An 18,420-nucleotide genomic window follows, 5' to 3' on the forward strand; every position below is an offset into this window, starting at 1 on the left:
TGCAAGGGTGCACTGTTTTTTTTTTTTTGTTGTTGTTGTTTGTTTGTTTGTTTTTGTGTGTGGTTTCATTTTTTTTTCTTTATTTTATATTAATCAATTCCAGTTCCTCAGTAACATTGAGCAGATGGTCAATCTTTCAACACTCTGACTGGTCACTGTAGTGGGTTTATGTGGCAAGGTTTTGGTAGCTGGGGGCCATATGGGTGGCTTCTTGTAAGAAGAATCCATAAGCTACCCCATGTTAGATAAGAGCCCTGCTGCTGGCCAGATCCGAGCCAGTAAGTGGTGGTGTTTGTGCCCCCATGAGAGCATATTTAAGAAAGGAAAAAAAACCTGCTGCCACCCAGCAGCTGGGAGAGTGAAAGGAGTGAGTAACAGCCTTGCAGGCACCAACGTCAGTGAATAAGGAGGGGGAGGAGGTTGCTTCAGGCACTGGGGCAGAAGTTTCCCCATAGCCTGTAGAGAGGACCATGGTGAAGCCGGTTGTCCCCTTGCAGCCTGTGGTGAATGACCACGTGGACACCAGGATATCTTTAGGGATCAATATCTTCAACAATTTTATTGAGGACAAGCTCCCTTCTTATACCATTATCTCTACAAGCAGTCTTTCCCACTAGCTATTTGTTGGTTAACAACTTTGCCCAGCAACAGCAAACATTTAGCAACTTCCATGTCTTAAGGGTTGGAGAACAAGCAGTTTGAGACAGCAAGGGGTCTCCTGAATCACCATACTTTGTTCCTTCTAACTTGTTTACATTCCTCATGGCTTCATCCTTGAGTCCGATGTTATCACCAACCACAGAGCTTCTTGACCCTCATGGCATCATGGCGATACTCCCACAGCAGCCCATGGGTCCCATGGCAGAGCAGATCTCCATGCTGTAGCCCATGGAGGAGACCCTGGTGGAGTAGGTGGATGTGGCCTGGAGGAGGCCCATGGAGAGCAGGAGGAGGCCCCGGGCTGGCACTGCAGCCCGTGCAAAGGAGCCCACGCAGGAGCAGGGGGTCTGAAAGAAGCTGCCACCTGTGGGGAACGCATGCTGGAGCAGTTTGCTCCTGATGGATGGACCCCGTGGTACAGATCTATGTGTGATCTAGAACTCTAGTGATCTAGAAGGAGTGATCTTGAGGGAGCAGCAGAGATAAAGTGCCCATGCTCCAGAGACGAAGAAGGGCTTTGTCATGTAATCAGGCAATTTTAGTCTCTCAACTGTGCTGTGTAATCTTACTAAATCAGAAGTCATATCTAGGAATTGAAATAATGAAGCTACTGTGAGAAGACTGTAAAGAGGAGCAGAGTGAGAACCCAGAGAAAATGGTGGAGAAAGTGTTGCACAGCAGAGCTGAAACAAAAGGGTGAAAATTTGGAGTGCATAGACAGGAGCAAAGCTATCAAGAAGGACAATACAGCTGACAGCCTCCTTTTGTGCTGCTCTGTTAGGAGACCTTTATTCCCAGTAGTGGCTGCCATGCAGCTGGAAAGGGATACTCACTTTTATAGACTACTTAATTCCTCAGGTAGGGACAGCAAAAAATCTTTGTTGAACTGACAGGTAAACTCATATTGTTTTTATTAACTGAATAAATATTTAAAGGGTCTGACAGATGCTCACTCCACCAAGTGTGTTCACCATGCAGCTGTTGGTGGCCACAAGGTCATTTTCTACATAGTAATTTAGCAACGCTATGACGGAGTTCCAGTCCAACCCTCTTCCATTCCCTTTATGATCAAAACAAGCAATAAAGGGTTGCAACTTCTAAGAACTTTTTTTTTTTTAAAAAACAAAACATTTTTAGATAGAATCAATGTTGGGTAGATACAGATCATCATGAGTGGACCAACATATAGTAGTCATTTCTTGCAAAAACTACTCTTGTTTATGCAACACCTCTATTTTAATGTCAAATAGGAACAACGTTGCTGAGCTTATTGAGCAGCATGTGAGTAGCATGGATGTCCTCTCCCCCTTCCAGGGACTAGTCCCAGTGGGTGCGCCCCTGGCCAAGGCTTGTCAGCATAAGAGTAAGGTGCCCAGATGCCTGGTGTCGGTGGCCGTGTCACAAGCAAGTGTGGTGGCGGGATGAGCACTGCTCTTCTCCCACCAGACATGGGGCTGCCATTCAGGACTTCTGCTTTTCCTTGTTTCTCAAAAGGGATGACTTGATCAGGAGACTCTATTTTCTTACCTAGAGTAAAGATTATGACTGTTATTTTCCTGAAAGCAAACAGTGCTTTTCTTTCTTTTCCCCAGTGGATGCTGTTTTTTCTGCATGCAATAACCTGTGTCTTGAGCACACCTGAGCATCTGAATGAGGAAACCATAAATAAGGCAGTTAGTCCCTGGACAAGAGCCAGTAAGTCCTCTTTGCTGGTTCTCACTGATGAATTTAAAAGACATAAGTCCTCCTAACTGTGCTGGTATATGTGGCCCATGTGGTGGTCACAGACAATTGCTGATTATAGTCTTTATTTTCAATACACCCACAATGCTGCAAAAACTATTTCAATTTAAATGAATGCTGTGGATCTGCTTCCAGGAAGAATCTGTACTGGGTTGGTCCAAAATTTCCAGTTCATTTTGGCCTCTCTAAGAAACAGCTATCCATCTAAATGCAAGGTGGTTATGATGGTACTAATTTACTTTCCTCATCTGCATTGATATAAATACAACACCTTTTGCATGTGCTGCACAGTTTTTTACAAATGAGAGCAGGAGGCTTTGGCAGGTCCAAGGCAGAGAATGGAAGAAAAATTTCTTTGAAAAATAAATCTCTTTTTCAAGACTGCCCTGACTCTGGTACCAGTGCTGTTTTCTGCACATTTCTGACCAGCCAGGGACCCCCTCATCAGAATTTACCACATATATCTATTTGCCCTAGGACCAAAGCAGTCATATAAAAACCTTCCATCTCATTCATTACAAGTTTTTCAATGAAAACCTTGATTTGTAAAAGAGGAAAAAAAGTCACACCTGGCTTAATTCATCAGTCCAGAAACAATGTTGAAACTTCATTCTTTTAATGGGTTCTTGGTTTCATGACTGGCATGACTAGTAGCTGGGATTTGGATAAAAAATTTTGTGTGCAACCCCCATGCCTTGATAAGCCTGTGTGACACACACTCTAGTCTAAAAACATGCCTTTCCTGGGTGGATCATGGACTTCTGTAATTGGACAAAAACTGTGCAGTTATACTTATCTGATTCCTTTCAGCCTTGTATTACCCCATTTTCTCAATCCTTCCCAGTCACCATTGGATGACAAAGGGGTTCTTATCAGGAAGGTTGTGGGAGTTGTTTAATTTTTACCTTCTGCTTGTTTGGGATAGATTTCAATCTTTGTACTTGGTGCAAGTAAATCCTCCAGATCTTGCATCATGGAATTATTGTTGGTTTTGTTGTTTCTCTTGTTTTTATCCTCTTCACGTTGCTGCATCAATGAAAATCATTTGGTTTAGTTTGAAAGTGAAGATCTAATCTGTGAAATGGTGGCCTGATGTCATACTTGGCCTGGCTATGTGGTTTTGTTGTTAGGAAAGTAATGTATTTGCCAAGTTCAAAGTGTTGCTGAACCTTGGTCCAGTGACCTAGGGTTAAAAACTTTTTATGGAAAGAAAGTACACCCCAGGCAGGACCAAGAACCTTAGAAGAGATGTCTCTGCTCCTGTTAGGGCAAAGCACTTTCTGATAATGTGTTTTATATCTACCAGACCTTTGGATTTCTGCAGCTGTCCATTTGTCCCCATGGGAGTTTTGGTTTGTTTCAAAGTTGCATTTTAGGTGGTAGGTAGGAGTACCAGTGATTAAAAAACAAACAAACAAAAAACAACAGTGGATGAGGAAGAAGGGAGGAAGGCACAACAGCATGGTGATGAAGAGTAGTATAAGGCTATCTTTGTTGTTTGTTTGTTTGTGTGTGTGTGTGTGTGTGTGTATTTAGGTCTTCAAAAGATTTCCATCTGGATTACAGAGAGAGAGGAAAAACAGGGAGCTCTTCCTGCTCTGGACAGGAAAGAAGAGGTAGGGACAAGGAAAGAATAGGCTTCCCTCTCTTATGCAAAGAGAAAACCCAGATGGATGCCACTCCAGCTCCACCCCTCATCCCAAGAGTTAGATCCCCATTGGAAGGTATTGCATGATGGAGCCACAGTGTCCAAAGTGACTCATGGCCTAAATACAGCTGAGAGGTTCCAAACCACAGAGAGGCCTCTGTCCCCTTGGACAAACCTGGCAGTCATTTGAACAACCACAGCAAATCCTGCTGAGCTCAGTGGGTTGTCATACAACAGTCTCTGGCAGGGTCCAGCAACTCAGAGGGAGACCGCTACCACCAGACCAGCACAGCCCTGGTAGCATTCTTGGTCATAGCTCTGCTGTTTCTCGTTGAGGCTAATTATCTGAGCAGAGCTAGCTCCAGTTCGGCAGATGTTCTGCTTCCAGACCTGATTCATGTTAGTTCAGGCATCTTTGCATCATAGTCCTCTGCATGTTGCAACCTCCCTCAATTCTGAGTAACAAAAGGTCCAAATCCTACCCTGCAAATTCTAGTCACCTCATCTGTCTACATCTTGTTTTTCCCATCTATATAACAAAGACAGATACCAGCCTCCTTTGTAAAGTGCTTTGATAATTACTGGTATGAAACATTATTGCCATGTTGTTATTTAGGGCTCTTTGCTCTTCAGCTTGTGTGAAATCAGGCTACTGTTTTGATAGACTTATCATTGTCCCTGGGAAATCTCAGGCTCCAAAACATTACTTGAACTTTGAGGTAACTTATTTTTGTAGGTGGAAAGTGCAGTTTATGGGAACACTCATTATAGTTCTGATGTATAAAATAGCAATCTATTATGGGATGTGGCCACTTTTTGCAGTTAGCCATTAAATGTTATCAGAGTGGAATGAACAACCATTAAATGCATCCTCCCCTTGTGTCACTAATGTGGTCTGAATGAAAAGTAATTTAAAAGCATACATCTACATCAAACTTGAAGTACATGGTATTTCAAACATGGCTTGGCAGGGCAAGTACTTACCATTTGCATTTTCTTCTTCAGCTCTGCATTGGCGCGCTGATATGCTTCAGACACAGCATTTAGGTAATAGATAGCAAGGCTACAAAAACAAATGTTGCTGTAGTGTTAGGATCGGGGAGAAAGAAAGCTTCATAGAGAGGAAGCATAAAATTCATGGACGTGCTGCTTTCCTAAGAGCACCAGGTGAAGCTTAAAAATCCAAACTGACTTTCTTTAGGACCCATCGCAACCCATATAGTGGGCCTATGTGCACCCAAATATCCCAGGGAGGACTACCTATGGGACTTAATTAGACTTGATTCCTGAGCCTGGATTTCACTGCCACTTACAGAATCACAGAATGGTTTGGGTTGGAAGGGACCTTAAAGATCACCTAGTTCCAACCGCTCTGTCATGGGCAGGGACACCTTCCACTAGACCAGATTGCTCAAAGCCCAATCCAACCTGGCTTTGAATCCAACCTGGGATATTTGGGTGCACTTCCAGAGATGGGACATTCACAGCTTCTCTGGGAAAACTGTTCCAGTGCTTCACCACCATCAGCAAAATTTTCTTTCTTATATCTAGTCTAAATCTCCTCACTTTTAATTTAAAACCATTATCCCTCGTCCTCTCACTACACTCCCTGATAAGAGTCCCTCTCCAGCTTTCTTGTAGGCCCCTTTTAAGTACTAGAATCCTGCTATAAGGTCTCCCAGAGCATTCTTTTCTCCAGGCTGAGCAACCCCAACTCTCTCAGCCTGTCTTCATAGGAGAGGTCCTCCAGCCCTCTGATCAATCATCCTCGTAGTCCTCCTCTGGACTTGCTCCAGCAGGTCCATGTCCCTCTTATGCTGGGGGCTTCAGAACTGAATTCAGTATTCCATGTGGGGTCTCACAAAAGTAGAGTAGTAGAATCACCTCCCTCAGCCTGCTGGTTACACTTCTTTGGATGCAGCCCAGGATATGGTTGGCTTTGAGGGCTTCTGCCCATTGCCAGCTCATGCTGAACTTCTTTGAACCCAACACCCCCTAGTCCCTGTACCTTAGAGCTGCTCTCAGTCCATTCTCCACTCAGCCTGTATTTGTGCTTAGGATTGCCCTGGTCCTGGTGCAGGATCTTGTGTTTGGCCTTGTCGAACTTCATGAGGTTCGCACAGGCCCACCTCTCAAGCCTGTCCAGGTTCCTCTGGATGGCACCCCTTCCCTCCAGCATGTCAGCTGTACCACACAGCTTGGTGTCATCAGTAAACTTCCTGAGGGTGCACTCAGTCCTACTGTCCATGTCACCAACAAAGATGTTAAATATTTCCAGTCCCTGTACAGACCCCTGAGAGACACTACTCATCACTGGTCTCCACCTGGATGTAGTTGTTGACTGCAGTTCTTTGTGTGCAACCATTCAATTAATTCCTTATCTACTGAGTGGTCCGTCTCTCAAATCCATGTGTCTCCAACTAAGAAACAAGGATGTTGTGCAGGCCAGTGTCAAATTCACTTGGTGGGGATAAGGGCTCAAGTTCACCATTTAAGTTTTACCTACCTCCTCACATCTACTTTTCTCACTGGCTGTCTCCAAGCTACCTTAAAAGATTCAAGGCTTAGGAAAAACTGAAGCTGCCCTGTGGCAAAGTCAGTTAAGGTGGGCTGAACCAGTCTAACAGCTCAGCTCTGCTTAAATAAAAGAAAAACAGCCTGCCTGCCTCTGCCTTGTCTGTCTTCCTCTACACCAGCCATGGCCCTTAGGTCCTTTCTTGATGGTGAGCTCATTCAGCTTGTTCTCTGGAGGAAAATCAATACAGCTGATAAAACATGTGGCTTTATGCTATGTCTTACAGGAGACAAAACAGATTAGTCAAGGAGCTCAGAAAAACAAATAGGAAACCAGGAAAACCATGACAGAACAAAGACCTGCACACTCTCCTGAAAAGTGCATTGCTCAACTCACAGTCTGCCAGTTGCAAGTGAGCAGAGATGGGAACAGAGAACAAGCAGGAACCAGGTGGGAGCAGGCTTTTGTTTTGATTTCTTCCTCTGCAAAAAGGACATGCCAAAGCAAAGGGAGAAACCAGCCAAGCTTGTGGGCACTGGAAGGCAAGTGGGTTCTGAGAGGGTATGCTGACAGCCGGTCTTTGGTGAGCAGAGAGGGGCATGCTTCAGAACAAGCCCAAGTGTCTGGGGATGTCTCACTACCACCTGATAATATTTAGGTTGTCAAAAATGTCTCCTCCTGCTTTTGTAGAGAGCTTTTATTCTCCTTAATTATAAACATCATCTGCTTAGTGACTCTGGACCATTCCTGGGAAAAGCACAATCCATTCAGTTCACTGCTACTGTGCTTTGTTTTGTTTAAAAGAAAAAATTTAAAAATCTAATATTTAAAAAAAAAAATAAAAAAATGAAAGAAAGAAAAGGGCAGACCAAAAAAAAAAAAAAAAAAACAACAACGACAAAAAAAAACTTTTGTCTAAAAAATAGTTCCTGACAGTTCCCAGACACAACATATGGCCCAAGCTCAGCATTATCAAATGAGGCTAGAGGATTTTAGTACAGTGTCTTTAAAAGACGTTTAGATGTTGAACTTAGTGATATGGTTTAGTGGAGGACTTGTTAGTGTTAGGTCAGAGGTTGGACTCGATGATCTTGAGGTCTCTTCCAACCTAGACAATTCTGTGATTCTGTGATTCTGTCTGACTCTAAGCACAACAAGGCACCATTTACCATCATATTGGTTTCCACGTGAGAGATTGGAAGGGGATACTCTGGATGGCTTTTCTGGAGACTTTTTTCAGAGGTCTGTCTGGAGGAAATACATTTATTTCCCTTTGCCTAGAATTAAACCAAAACTCAGTCTTGGTGATCTTGGTGATTTAGGCTCTCTGTCCCAACAAAGCCTTTTAGAGTTGTTATTTTTGTTCTTCTGTAAGGATGTGATTTTTTTTTTCCTTCTACACTATGAAACTGATTGCTGAGGAAATATAACACCTCCATAATCCTTTGAGGCTACTTGTACCATAACATAAGCTGAAAACTTTTAGAGAGAAGGAAAGAAATCAGGGTCTTGCATATGACTTATAGTCCAGAGAAAATGGTGAAAGAGATGTAAACCTAAGTTTCTGTCTCTCTGTGTGTTGCCTGTCTTCTAGCTAGTGGTGTATGGCTTTTGTAGATGTACAAAGATCATGCATTAAATGTGATTCTCTCAACTGAAAAGTTTCCAAAATGAGAAAAATCCTTAGAAAAAGTACCTGTATGGTGGCTGTAATTCTGTCTGGAACTTTTTCAAGAAAAGTTTACATGCACATAGTAAGCAGTACTTACACCATGCATCTGATGCTGTCAGGACATGCAGGAGCTACTAGCAGCAGACTGTAGGTCTGACTTATTTAGGCACAGTGGAAGCATCAGCTTTCTTTTTTTCTTTTTTTTTTTTAATGGCTGTGACCCTTTCAGTAGCCACACAGCTGGAAGTCACGAATATTTAATATCCCCAAAAGCTGCACGGATAGTGTAGCTGGGTGGGAAGCAAGGATGTTTTAGGTAATGTGGACATGGAGTGGTATCTCTTTTTTCAAAGGGAATCAGGGCAGAGACCAAATGGTGTTTTACGGAGAGATGGATCCATGGAAGACTGTTGTGTGGGAGTGAGCAGTAGCCCTCCTCCTGGAAAAGGGATGATGAAAGGAATGTCTTCAGCAGGTAAATGGGATTCATGCTGTTCACTATCCCAGCTGTCAGTGGAGTAAAGGACAGGAGATTGTCACTGACCAAAATGTTATTTTCAACATTCTACCACTCTCATGACACCTTTTTGGAGGGTTTGCATCAAAGCCGCAAAAAATGATTTGCAGCTCTTTTGTAAAGGTTATTCATTTGGGCTGGATTAGTTTTGCAGTCATATCTGCACTTCATATCAGCAGTAGCATCTGTGAAGCCTACAGGACTAGAGCTAATAATTCAATAATATGCTTGGCCGTACTGGGGATGTGACACGAGACTGTCTTCTGTGTGCATCAGATCTGATTTTTCCAAGTATTCTTTTGTCTGCACCAGTTACAGTAACTGATCATTTTTATTTAGGTTAACATGAGTAAGGAGTTTGAGGCAAGTAGAGGGATGCTGGTTGATTTTCAGTTTAATTGGGATTTTTCTCAGTCTGTTCCTGTAAGAAATTCCGTAACACATAAACTTGTATTTGATTTAATTCAATAGTATTATCTTCAGTGTAACCTAGTAAAAACAAAGGATCACAGTGCCCAAGAGAAGTAGACCAGACCAGAGGCCCATCTCCAACATGCACATATGCCAAAGGAAGTGTAAGAGAGGCAAGCCTGTGTAATACGCTCCCTGACCCTCTCCACATCTCCATCTGTTTAGCCTAGCATGTTCAAAGCTGTCTGTAAACTTTGGCCACAGCTTTTCCACTCATTTTGATAGCCCTGAAAACCTCACGAGTAATGCCAAAAATATCTTTTAAAAATACAAGTAAATGAGAACTGCCCTGGTCAGGCTGCTGAAGGAACTGAGGATCAACCATGGTTTCAAATGTGGCTCCAAAGCTGAAATGATCTGATGCTACTGAAACAAATTTCAGATATATTACTTGGAAAAAAAAAAAAAAGAAAAAAACACATATTTTTGGAACAAGTAATTTTTGAATGCCATGTATTGGCAGTGTTGTAAATACCACCAGCTGTGACAGAAATTGCTTCTCCACAAGGTACCAGGCTGAGACTGTCCATTTAGTTCCTATGAGCTACTGAAAATTTTAGAGATGGAAGCTGTGACTACCACGAGGTCTATGTCAGCAATGTGTTTCATCTACAAGGTTGTGTTTAATTGGGTTAGGAAATTAAATTTCAGGAAATTGGATCGGGCAAGGGCTGGGGAGGGGGGGTCAGAGAGGGGTGGGAGGCAACAAGGAGTGTGGCTGCTTTCATCCAGGCCATTATCTCCGTAGATGTACCTTGCTAAAGTTACAGCAATTTTTTCAACCTCCTTCCATCCCTGCAAGATGGGCATGTAATATTGCAAGGAAAACTTACACCATGAGTAGAATTGCAGGAATGATCAGTCCTGGGTTTGCCACGTAGCTGAAGATCTTGGCAATAAAAAGAGGGAAATCAAGCTCAATAGTCTCTTGAATGACTTCATACATCCTTTTCTTTCCACTGGAAAGAGAAATATTCAGTTAATGTGTGTAGAGAACTCCTGGAGGGATACTTAATGATGATAAGTAGTATGTTTCCTCTCTGCCAGTGAGCGTGATCTTGCTGTTGGCCAGCAAGGATTTTGAAGTAAAAGTTCTACTTAAAATAACTTCATTTCAAATTACATTGTAGTCCATTCCCTTCTCTCCCTTCTTTAGTTATACAAATAATCTCTGTTAAACCAACTTGCCCCCAAAGATAGTATGTTTATTTCAATGTGCAGATCCTTTATGAATTCTGCCTATTTGCCATCCTGAAATGTATAAAAACCTACAGATTGCAGTAACTATACATTTCTGATCAATTTCTTATTAAATGCAGCCTTCTCATAGTAGATGTAATTTTCCATATGCAAATTCCAGCTTTCTGAAATAATGAATCAACTTGAAGAGCTGTTAAGTAAGGACAAAAATAACAAGTTGTGATTATTGCTTAATAGGAAACTCAGTGAAAGAGTCATTTCAAATTGGATTGATAAAAGAGATGAGAGTGTTCTGTGTGAAAGTAGCACCAATCCGTAAAAATTGGGCTGGATTGCATATCGACCTTCTTCCTCAGTATCTATTAATTCAGCCCCGTGAGTGCTATTCCTCATCTTTAAGCTTGCTTCCTTGTGAGATCTTGCAGTCCCTTCATATTCTGCTCAGGAAGGCATTGGATTCCTTCCTTATAACAAAAGTCAATAAAGTCCAAGTGGCTAAGCGGGACTCCAACTTCATTGGCTGCCTTAAACCTAGGAGAGTTAAGTTTTCAGTCAAGTTATGGGTGGAAAGTTATGCTGAGGGGAGTGAACCAGGCTGAGTAGATTTTGAAGGTGTGATTGGGAATTAAAATAGTGCTCTGATTTCAGGTGAGTCATCTCTTAGTGATAGCATGCAGGCAGCAAGTTTCCTGACAGATGTTCGGATATTGCCTGTTGACACCTATCCTTGTTACTTAACAGATGGAATTCTGGTCTCTTGCCTTCTCCCCAAGTCTTTTAGCTTTCTGATGTCGTTCTCAATCAGCAGATGGATAACAATTTGTTCCAATCTGTTTCTTTGCTGTGTCAGACTCCGTGGGCCTAGGAAATGGTGTTACTCAATCAGATTAGACATTATTGGCATGTTAATCCAGTCCACTGAATGCTCTGAACAGTGCTAATTTCGGAGAGAAGGGAAGGAAAAAAAAAGGCTTTTCTTTTTAAAAGCAACAACTCCTCAGGCTCAGACCTATCAATTTCCTGCTATTTTCCATCAAAAATGCAACACAGCTCATGCTGTGGGATTTCTTGGCTCTATGGAAGGTCTTAGGAGGTTTTAGACTCTAGTTTTGCTACCATAATGTTGATGAGAGCCTTAAGGCTGCTCCTGTTGCTTTTTTCCTGGGGGCTGCACCCGACTGTTCCACCCGTGCTGTCCTCTGATGCTTCTCCATCACTGTGTGTTGGGGAAGCACCATCAATCAGGTATCAGAGGAGGGAGTAAAAAAGCTGGGTTTGTAGAGCCTTCCAGAGAAAAGCAGACATGCTCAGTGGAGACCCAGCACCCCTAGCAGACTGGGTGTGTCCTGTGGCTTCACATAACTAGGGATTTAACAAGAAAGAAAATGGAGAAGTATTACGTGTATACCATCTTTGCTGGAGACCAGGCCTTCAAACTTCATGAAATTAATCCTTTGTAGCAAAGCCAAAACCATGCATTATTGGTGTTTTGCTAGTACCTGAATGGTCCACAGTCAAAGGAAGGAGGCAAGGACATGATGGTGTAGGCCACAGGCAGGAGGCTGAGGAACAGGATTAACAGTAAAAGTCCCATGTAAAAGTTGTTAGACTTGGATGCTTTGAATACTCGTTCGTGAGGGACATTGCTACTCATGACAGCCCAACATTGAAAATACATGGAGGTTAATAAGCGCAGCACGTTTATACCCACGAGCCCTGGCGCATAGAAGGATCCCATCCTGAAAAGGAAAGGAGAGGAAAAGGTTTTTTGTTTGTTTGTTTGTTTTTGTTTTTTTGTTTTTGTTTTTGTTTGACAGACTGGAAGGATTTTTATTTTCAAAAGAAGAAAAAATGTTGCTAATGTTGTGGAAAGCTTACCCACAACTAAAGTCCGAGCGGGAAGGCTTGTGCTATCTATCTTGTCTTTCTGGAGGAGAAGTTGCCTGCATCCATGTTAATGTACAGTGACCATAAACTGAGGACCAGACAGATCTCAGACCTCAGTGGTTGTAAGGAAAGACTTGCAGTTTGTGACAAAAATTGTTTGGGGATAGCTTGGAATATGTCAAGTAAAGGAACCCAGAAGGGAGTGACATTCTTGAGTCTGCAGAGATGTTGTAGTTGAAGATCATTAAATCCTGGCGAAAGAAACCTCACTCCCAGAGGAGGTGTGGGATTTTGTGTGGTTGCCTGTTGACTCTCATTCTGTCATATGATCAGCCTTTGTTTGCCCTCCACTGGGGCAATTTTGGGATGTACTCTCTTGCCTGACATGCTCAGCTGACTCCAGGGCCAGCCTTGTGCTCACAAGTAAGCTCACAGCACCTTACTCCCAAGCCTCTTCTGATCTCTTCCCCCAGCACGTGAGCCATCTTGAAAGGATGAAGTACATTTTTGTGAAAAAATGATTTTATTAAAGTGAGACTACGGCTGGGTTTGGAAGACTGTTCTTTGTTTCAGTTGATAACAGTTCTTTGACAACTAAGCTGGCATTTTGAGTTTTCTACTTTAGTAGACAAGAGCAGAATGTCCAGCAATCAGAGAAACCAAATCCCAAATGCTATTCTAGCTGGCTTGGAAGTCTTCTGACTACACTGTGGGTCTTTTTTTCAATAATGCAAAAACAAAGAAGGGAAATATCTTACCAAATCATTCCTTGGTTGAAGACCAAACCCAAAACATTGCCGCTGATATCAAACTCTGCATAGGAGGGCTGCATGGGAAGAGAAAGTCTTTGTTTTTGCTAGAGGTACCCGCTATTGCTTGCTGTTGCTGCTGGGCATAAAAATACTTATTTAAATTTGATATAAAGTGATTTCTGGGAGGGCTCCCACTGTGTGTGCACTGCTTGAATAACCAGCAGCTGGGCTGTGGGCTGCTTCTCTCTTGGCTTGCTTAAAATTGGACAAACATATGGAGGTGCTTAGAGTTGCACGGTGTTTATATGTTCTCTCAGTTAGCAAAGTCAATTGTGTACAGAGGAGCCATGGCACAGGACTCGACTTTATACTTCAGCTGGTGTATCTGGCTGCTGATTTGCAGTTTTATTCTGGTAAAATATTGAATGTTTAAACAGCCATAATGATGATCTGGAGGGCAAATGCTACACCAGATATATCCATATCTGTGGGTCTTGTAGCAGCAGGCTGCTGCAGAACAGAAGTGGAGAGCCTAGGGGAGAGGAACGTGAAGGAATATATTACCTGGTCAGTGAGAGGTGGCATTTTGCCCTGTTCTAGATAATAGTTAAAATATTGCTTCCTGTGGACCAGCCCTTCTAATGTGGGTGCTAAAGGTGGTAAGTCCAGAACAGGCAGGTCTAATCTATTGGCAGTATTTGACACTTTATAAGTTATTATTCTGGTAGATTTGCCAGTGATGACACTACTGTTCTATGAGTATATGCTTTTCTGCATAAAAACTCAGGTCCAATTTAGCCGCTTATACTATGTAAAGTTTTTTCTGTTTTCTTGAAAAAATATTTTCATTTCAATATAGAACACAAATCTGAAAGATGATGGGTGATGCCCTCATATGTTTGAAATATCCTGTGTAGTATGTCTGCTTTTGACCCAATTTGATACCTGATTCTGTCTGAATCCATCTGTTTTTGTCACTTAAGTGAAAAAATGAACCTTTTTTTCACAGTTTTGCTCTGTATTTGTGCAGCTCCAGTGCTGGCGGCTTTGTAATGTTGCCTTTATGAATACCAAAGAGTTCAGCACTTCTGTGTGTTATGCATACATGATAAGGGAAAGAAGAGCTCTTTACTCCACTGCAGCAAAAGTAACACCAACCTCCAGAATAGATCAGAAGACTGTGCTATGAGTAAAACATCTTACTGCCTGCAGGACAGGCAATGAAGATCAAAGAAGATCTTTGAGAAGAGATGAGTATAGAAGGGCCTAATTATTTGAGGTTATAACAACTGAATGTACATCAGGTCAATTTTTTTCAACTCAACTTCATCATTTAAATTCCTGAGGTGGGAAAGATAACTGTGTTTTTGTAGGGCACTTTCTGGGGTGAAAAGTAGTAGTGATGAGTAGTGATGCAGAGACTGCCTACACAGCTTAAATTATCAAACAAGACCAGAATCAATCATTCAAAATCAATCTGTGTCATATTTGAACAAATGGCCCTGTTTCTTCAGCTTCTCATCTACAAGACATTGACTTACAAATCCAGCCTCTAGGTCCCAGCACCAACAATAATTCACAAATCTGACAAAGCAAGCTCGAATAAAATCTCCCACCAGGATGGTTACATAGGTCACCAGGATATCGGACACTGTGAGCCTTACAAACTCCTGCAATTTAAAACACAAACAAAATATTTAGCTCCTATAATTTCAGTAGCTCATTCTGGGAGTGCATTTTATTTATTAATCTATCTCCCTCTATATGACAGTAACCTTCAGAACTGCATGCTGTGAGTAATCTCCCTACTGGTTTTCAGCCACTTGGCAGTGCCAGACCTTCAGTTTTGTGCTTGGGAATAACAAACTCCCTTACAGCTATTAGCCCTGATAGTTGTTAGTATTATTGACTGCGCTATATGTTGTGGCAGCACATAAAATGGAAGCAGAATGCTAACGCTGCAATAAAGCTGTAAAACATGCAGACAAAGAAGGTAATTTTGACAGTGCTGTCAAAGAAATCTGTGCTACTGTGGTTTACATTTGTGAGCTGTTCTTGCAGGTATTTCACTGTTCTGAAGAACTACAAAACTTTGGTGCATGATGAAAGCTGCCCAAAGCAAGAGAGTTGAAGGGTAGGTTGGTGGGGTGAAAGCTGTGGTGCTGAGGACTTAAAGACCACCTTCCATGCATCTCAGGGTGGGTTATCTTCATCTAGCTCTGCCCTCGTTCCCTGGCCTCATGGTGCATTAGTGGTTGGGATGTGTCAGGAGTTCCCTTGGGAACACATCCTCTGTGTCAGGCTTCATCTGTGTACTCCAAAAGCTCTCTGCAATGCAAATCAAATGCAACAATAATTGGAGACGACAGGTTTATTTCAAAGGTGCTGTCACGATCTGAACCAAGGTATGATGTAGGCATGGCCATAGGCTACCTGGACTTTTTTACTCTTTTGAAGAAAGTGTTGGAGGTCTGTGTGTGTTGGGAGTTTTCACAGCCATAGCTTGAAAACAGTGGTGAATTTATCTTGCCTTGGTACTGCTATGTGAGAGCTGGGAAAGGAGATGTCTTTTGCAAGTAAAACTTAAATCCTGGATATGCTAAAGACATTAACGATAAAAACAAAAACACAAAAACAACACCCAAATCATCCCAGAGACTTACTGCATAACAAATTTCTTACAATGCCGACAGTTGTCTCCCAGCAGGGTCCCCTGGGCACGTCTGCAGGATCAAGGGAAGGTGGGGTGTCAGCACTGCTGTTCCCCATGGATGAATTGTGGTGGCCAAGCAGCATCCAGCGTGTGATGTTCTTCACAACATCTTCTTCATCCAGCTGCAACAGAGAGATACCTCAGCCAAAAATGTAAGGATGTGGGGACCACAGAGGGTGCCAATGGGTTCCCCTCTCTACCAGCTACCATCCCTAATACAAGAAACTGCTTAAAACAGATTTGTGACAGCACTGGAAAGAAGAATAGCACAGAACCTTGCTCCCTTTCCCGGGGTGTCAGGGAACAGCCCCTCCAGATCAAAAGAAGCTTGGGGGCACCATGAGTTTTGTGGAATCAGCAGCCAGCTCCCTGCACATGGAGAAGCCAGACCTCCAGCAAAATGAGACATGGTTTGAGGGCCAGGGAGAGCAAAGAGCAGGGCTGCTGCTAGTGTTCATGGAAGAGGAGCCTCTGTGCAGTCCTCCTTCTTTGCTTTGTTCATCATTTTCAGGACTGAACAAGTCTCCCTGATTCCTCCTATTCTTCTCAGCTTAAATCAGGGTCATTTTTTTCTATAAATCAGTTGGACATTTGTCCTTTCCTGCTGTTATCTGCCTGGCGCATACTACCAGGATAATGCTAAAGAGGAGAGGGCAGGGAAAAAGGGTTATAAATCACACCCTTGGGGTATGCATTAATAGAAATTGCAAATAGTGTCAGATGGAAAAAAAAATAAATTATCCTAGTATTCTGTGATTTTAGACGACAATAATAGACAGACCTAGAAGTTCTCCCTTGAGTCCCTGACCTCTGCTCAGCAGCAGGGAGCTCTGTTCCCATAATCCATCTCAACCTCAATCTGGGACAGATTGATGCTTAAAATGCTTGAGAGCACTGGGGAGGGGTGGGGGGCACTTGCTGCAAAGTGTGGGATTGCCCCTGGTAGCTATGGAGATGTGCTGCACTCACCCTCTGCTCCAAAAAATGTTAGTGCACTTACCTTTTCATCTCAGCCCTTACTTTTTCATTGACGTCATCCATCAAGGCCAACAGGAATGTGTAGAGGTTCCCCAAGAAGAGGGCAAAGATGCGTCCCAGCTGCCACTTCAACCCGATACGCGGATGGTAATTTTCAAGTGCAGCGATAGTTTCAAACAAGGGGGGACAAAACATTCCCAGCAAGGACATCACAATTTCAACCTGCCAAACAAGGAAAAGGTTACTGCTAACAGCAACAACAGAGACTACCTTACTGTGAGTTGTGACCAAAATTAAGTGTGCATGATGACCATTTTCACTGGGGTGCAAGCTGACAAATCTCTTTAACATCAGCAAATGACTTTCCACTAAAGCAGGGTAGCAAAAGTGGAAGCAGCACATAATAGAGAGAAAGTTGTGTTACGTAATAGTGTTCCACTAAATTAGTTTCTGCTCTTCTCTGCTAACAGAGGCCAGTTACAGCAATAAGGTTTGGACCAAGGGACATGTGGAGCAGAGCAGGAGCTGCCAGCAACCTGTCAGCAACTGGCTGGAGATTCTTGAAGGTTTTATGATTAGGAGGGAGCCAAAATGAGCTCAGCTCTTTGGCTTAGTGTGCTGACAGCACAGCAACAGGCTGCACTGGTGGACTGCAGGGCTTGCTCCTGCAAGAGCACTTTTATTATTATCTCAAAGGGATGAGCTCTGCAGAGTGTGTTCCCTGTCAGTCCAAGCTCATGCATGTTTAGTCTTTTAAGTCACTCATACTATTGCCTGCATCAGCTCCTCATTTATTACTTTAGTTTTAGAGTAAACAAAAGACTTAGGTTAAAAAGCAATTAGTCAATGCTAATGTTTATTTGCCATATTTGGCACGTATCCTTTTGCAATAGGCAATTATGGATGTGAATGGAAATGCATCAAGGACTCAGTGTTGCAGCCCAAGAAAATACGTCCCCGTCTCATATTTATTCCTCTGTATGGGGCAAAGTATTGGGTTGCTGTGGTCAGTGAGATCATTGATGTGTCAGCATTAGCTCAGGCACGGTTTGTAAACACTATCTTATTTTTACAGCCATCTAGTGCCTGTTGGCCTGCAGAGGACTGTGTCTGGACAGCCACCAGCAGGTTCTTACTCACGGGTCTCTTGTTTTTTACTTCTGTATCCAGAAAGAACAACAGTACCCAGAATTGTATATATGCAGATCTTAAGTTATTACCAGGAAAGTATCAGTCACTAGATTTTTTGTCTGTTTGTTTGTTTTGTTTTCCCTTTGGGAAAAGTTGACTAAATTAATCAAAGCATTTTGTGAGTTATTTTGCTAATGTTTTCTGAGGAAATTATGAAAATGCATAGGTTTGAATTTGATTTCCCTTTGATATTTAGATACATGGTAATGGAGTACACATTGAAATTAAGCATTTCAATAGATAGAAATAATTTTGTGTGAGTGTGGGGAGAGCTTCGACTTTGAACAGTTCATTCCAAAATAAGACAAATATTTTTGACAACTGACTTTTTTCTACCGATTATGAAATCTTATTCCCATTACTCAGAAGGAATGAAAAAGATCTGAGTTTAACTTCATGTCTGATAATGGACATTTTCAACACTCAGCTTTCTAGTACAACAGAATTTTTGAGCATTAATATATAACTTGAGG

The 18,420-nt window shown here is 42.4% G+C and overlaps 1 protein-coding gene across 1 annotated transcript in view; it reads right to left on the minus strand.

The window, feature by feature from the left end:
• Positions 1-1,099: 1,099 nt before the first annotated feature.
• TMC2 (transmembrane channel like 2) overlaps positions 1,100-18,420 on the minus strand; it is a gene marked incomplete at its 5' end in the record, with an annotated part of 35,221 nt that continues 17,900 nt past the window's right edge. The window contains 9 exons of the mRNA XM_084511568.1: positions 1,100-2,187; positions 3,309-3,429; positions 5,036-5,114; positions 10,060-10,185; positions 11,926-12,165; positions 13,072-13,139; positions 14,607-14,735; positions 15,748-15,900; positions 16,799-16,978. Coding sequence (XP_084367694.1) covers positions 1,928-2,187; positions 3,309-3,429; positions 5,036-5,114; positions 10,060-10,185; positions 11,926-12,165; positions 13,072-13,139; positions 14,607-14,735; positions 15,748-15,900; positions 16,799-16,978 — 1,356 coding nt within the window. The 3' untranslated portion in view covers positions 1,100-1,927. The remainder of the gene's footprint in view (positions 2,188-3,308; positions 3,430-5,035; positions 5,115-10,059; positions 10,186-11,925; positions 12,166-13,071; positions 13,140-14,606; positions 14,736-15,747; positions 15,901-16,798; positions 16,979-18,420) is intronic.

This window comes from Aythya ferina (assembly GCF_964211825.1).
Source record: "Aythya ferina genome assembly, chromosome: 2".
NCBI classification, from domain to species: Eukaryota; Metazoa; Chordata; class Aves; order Anseriformes; family Anatidae; genus Aythya; species Aythya ferina.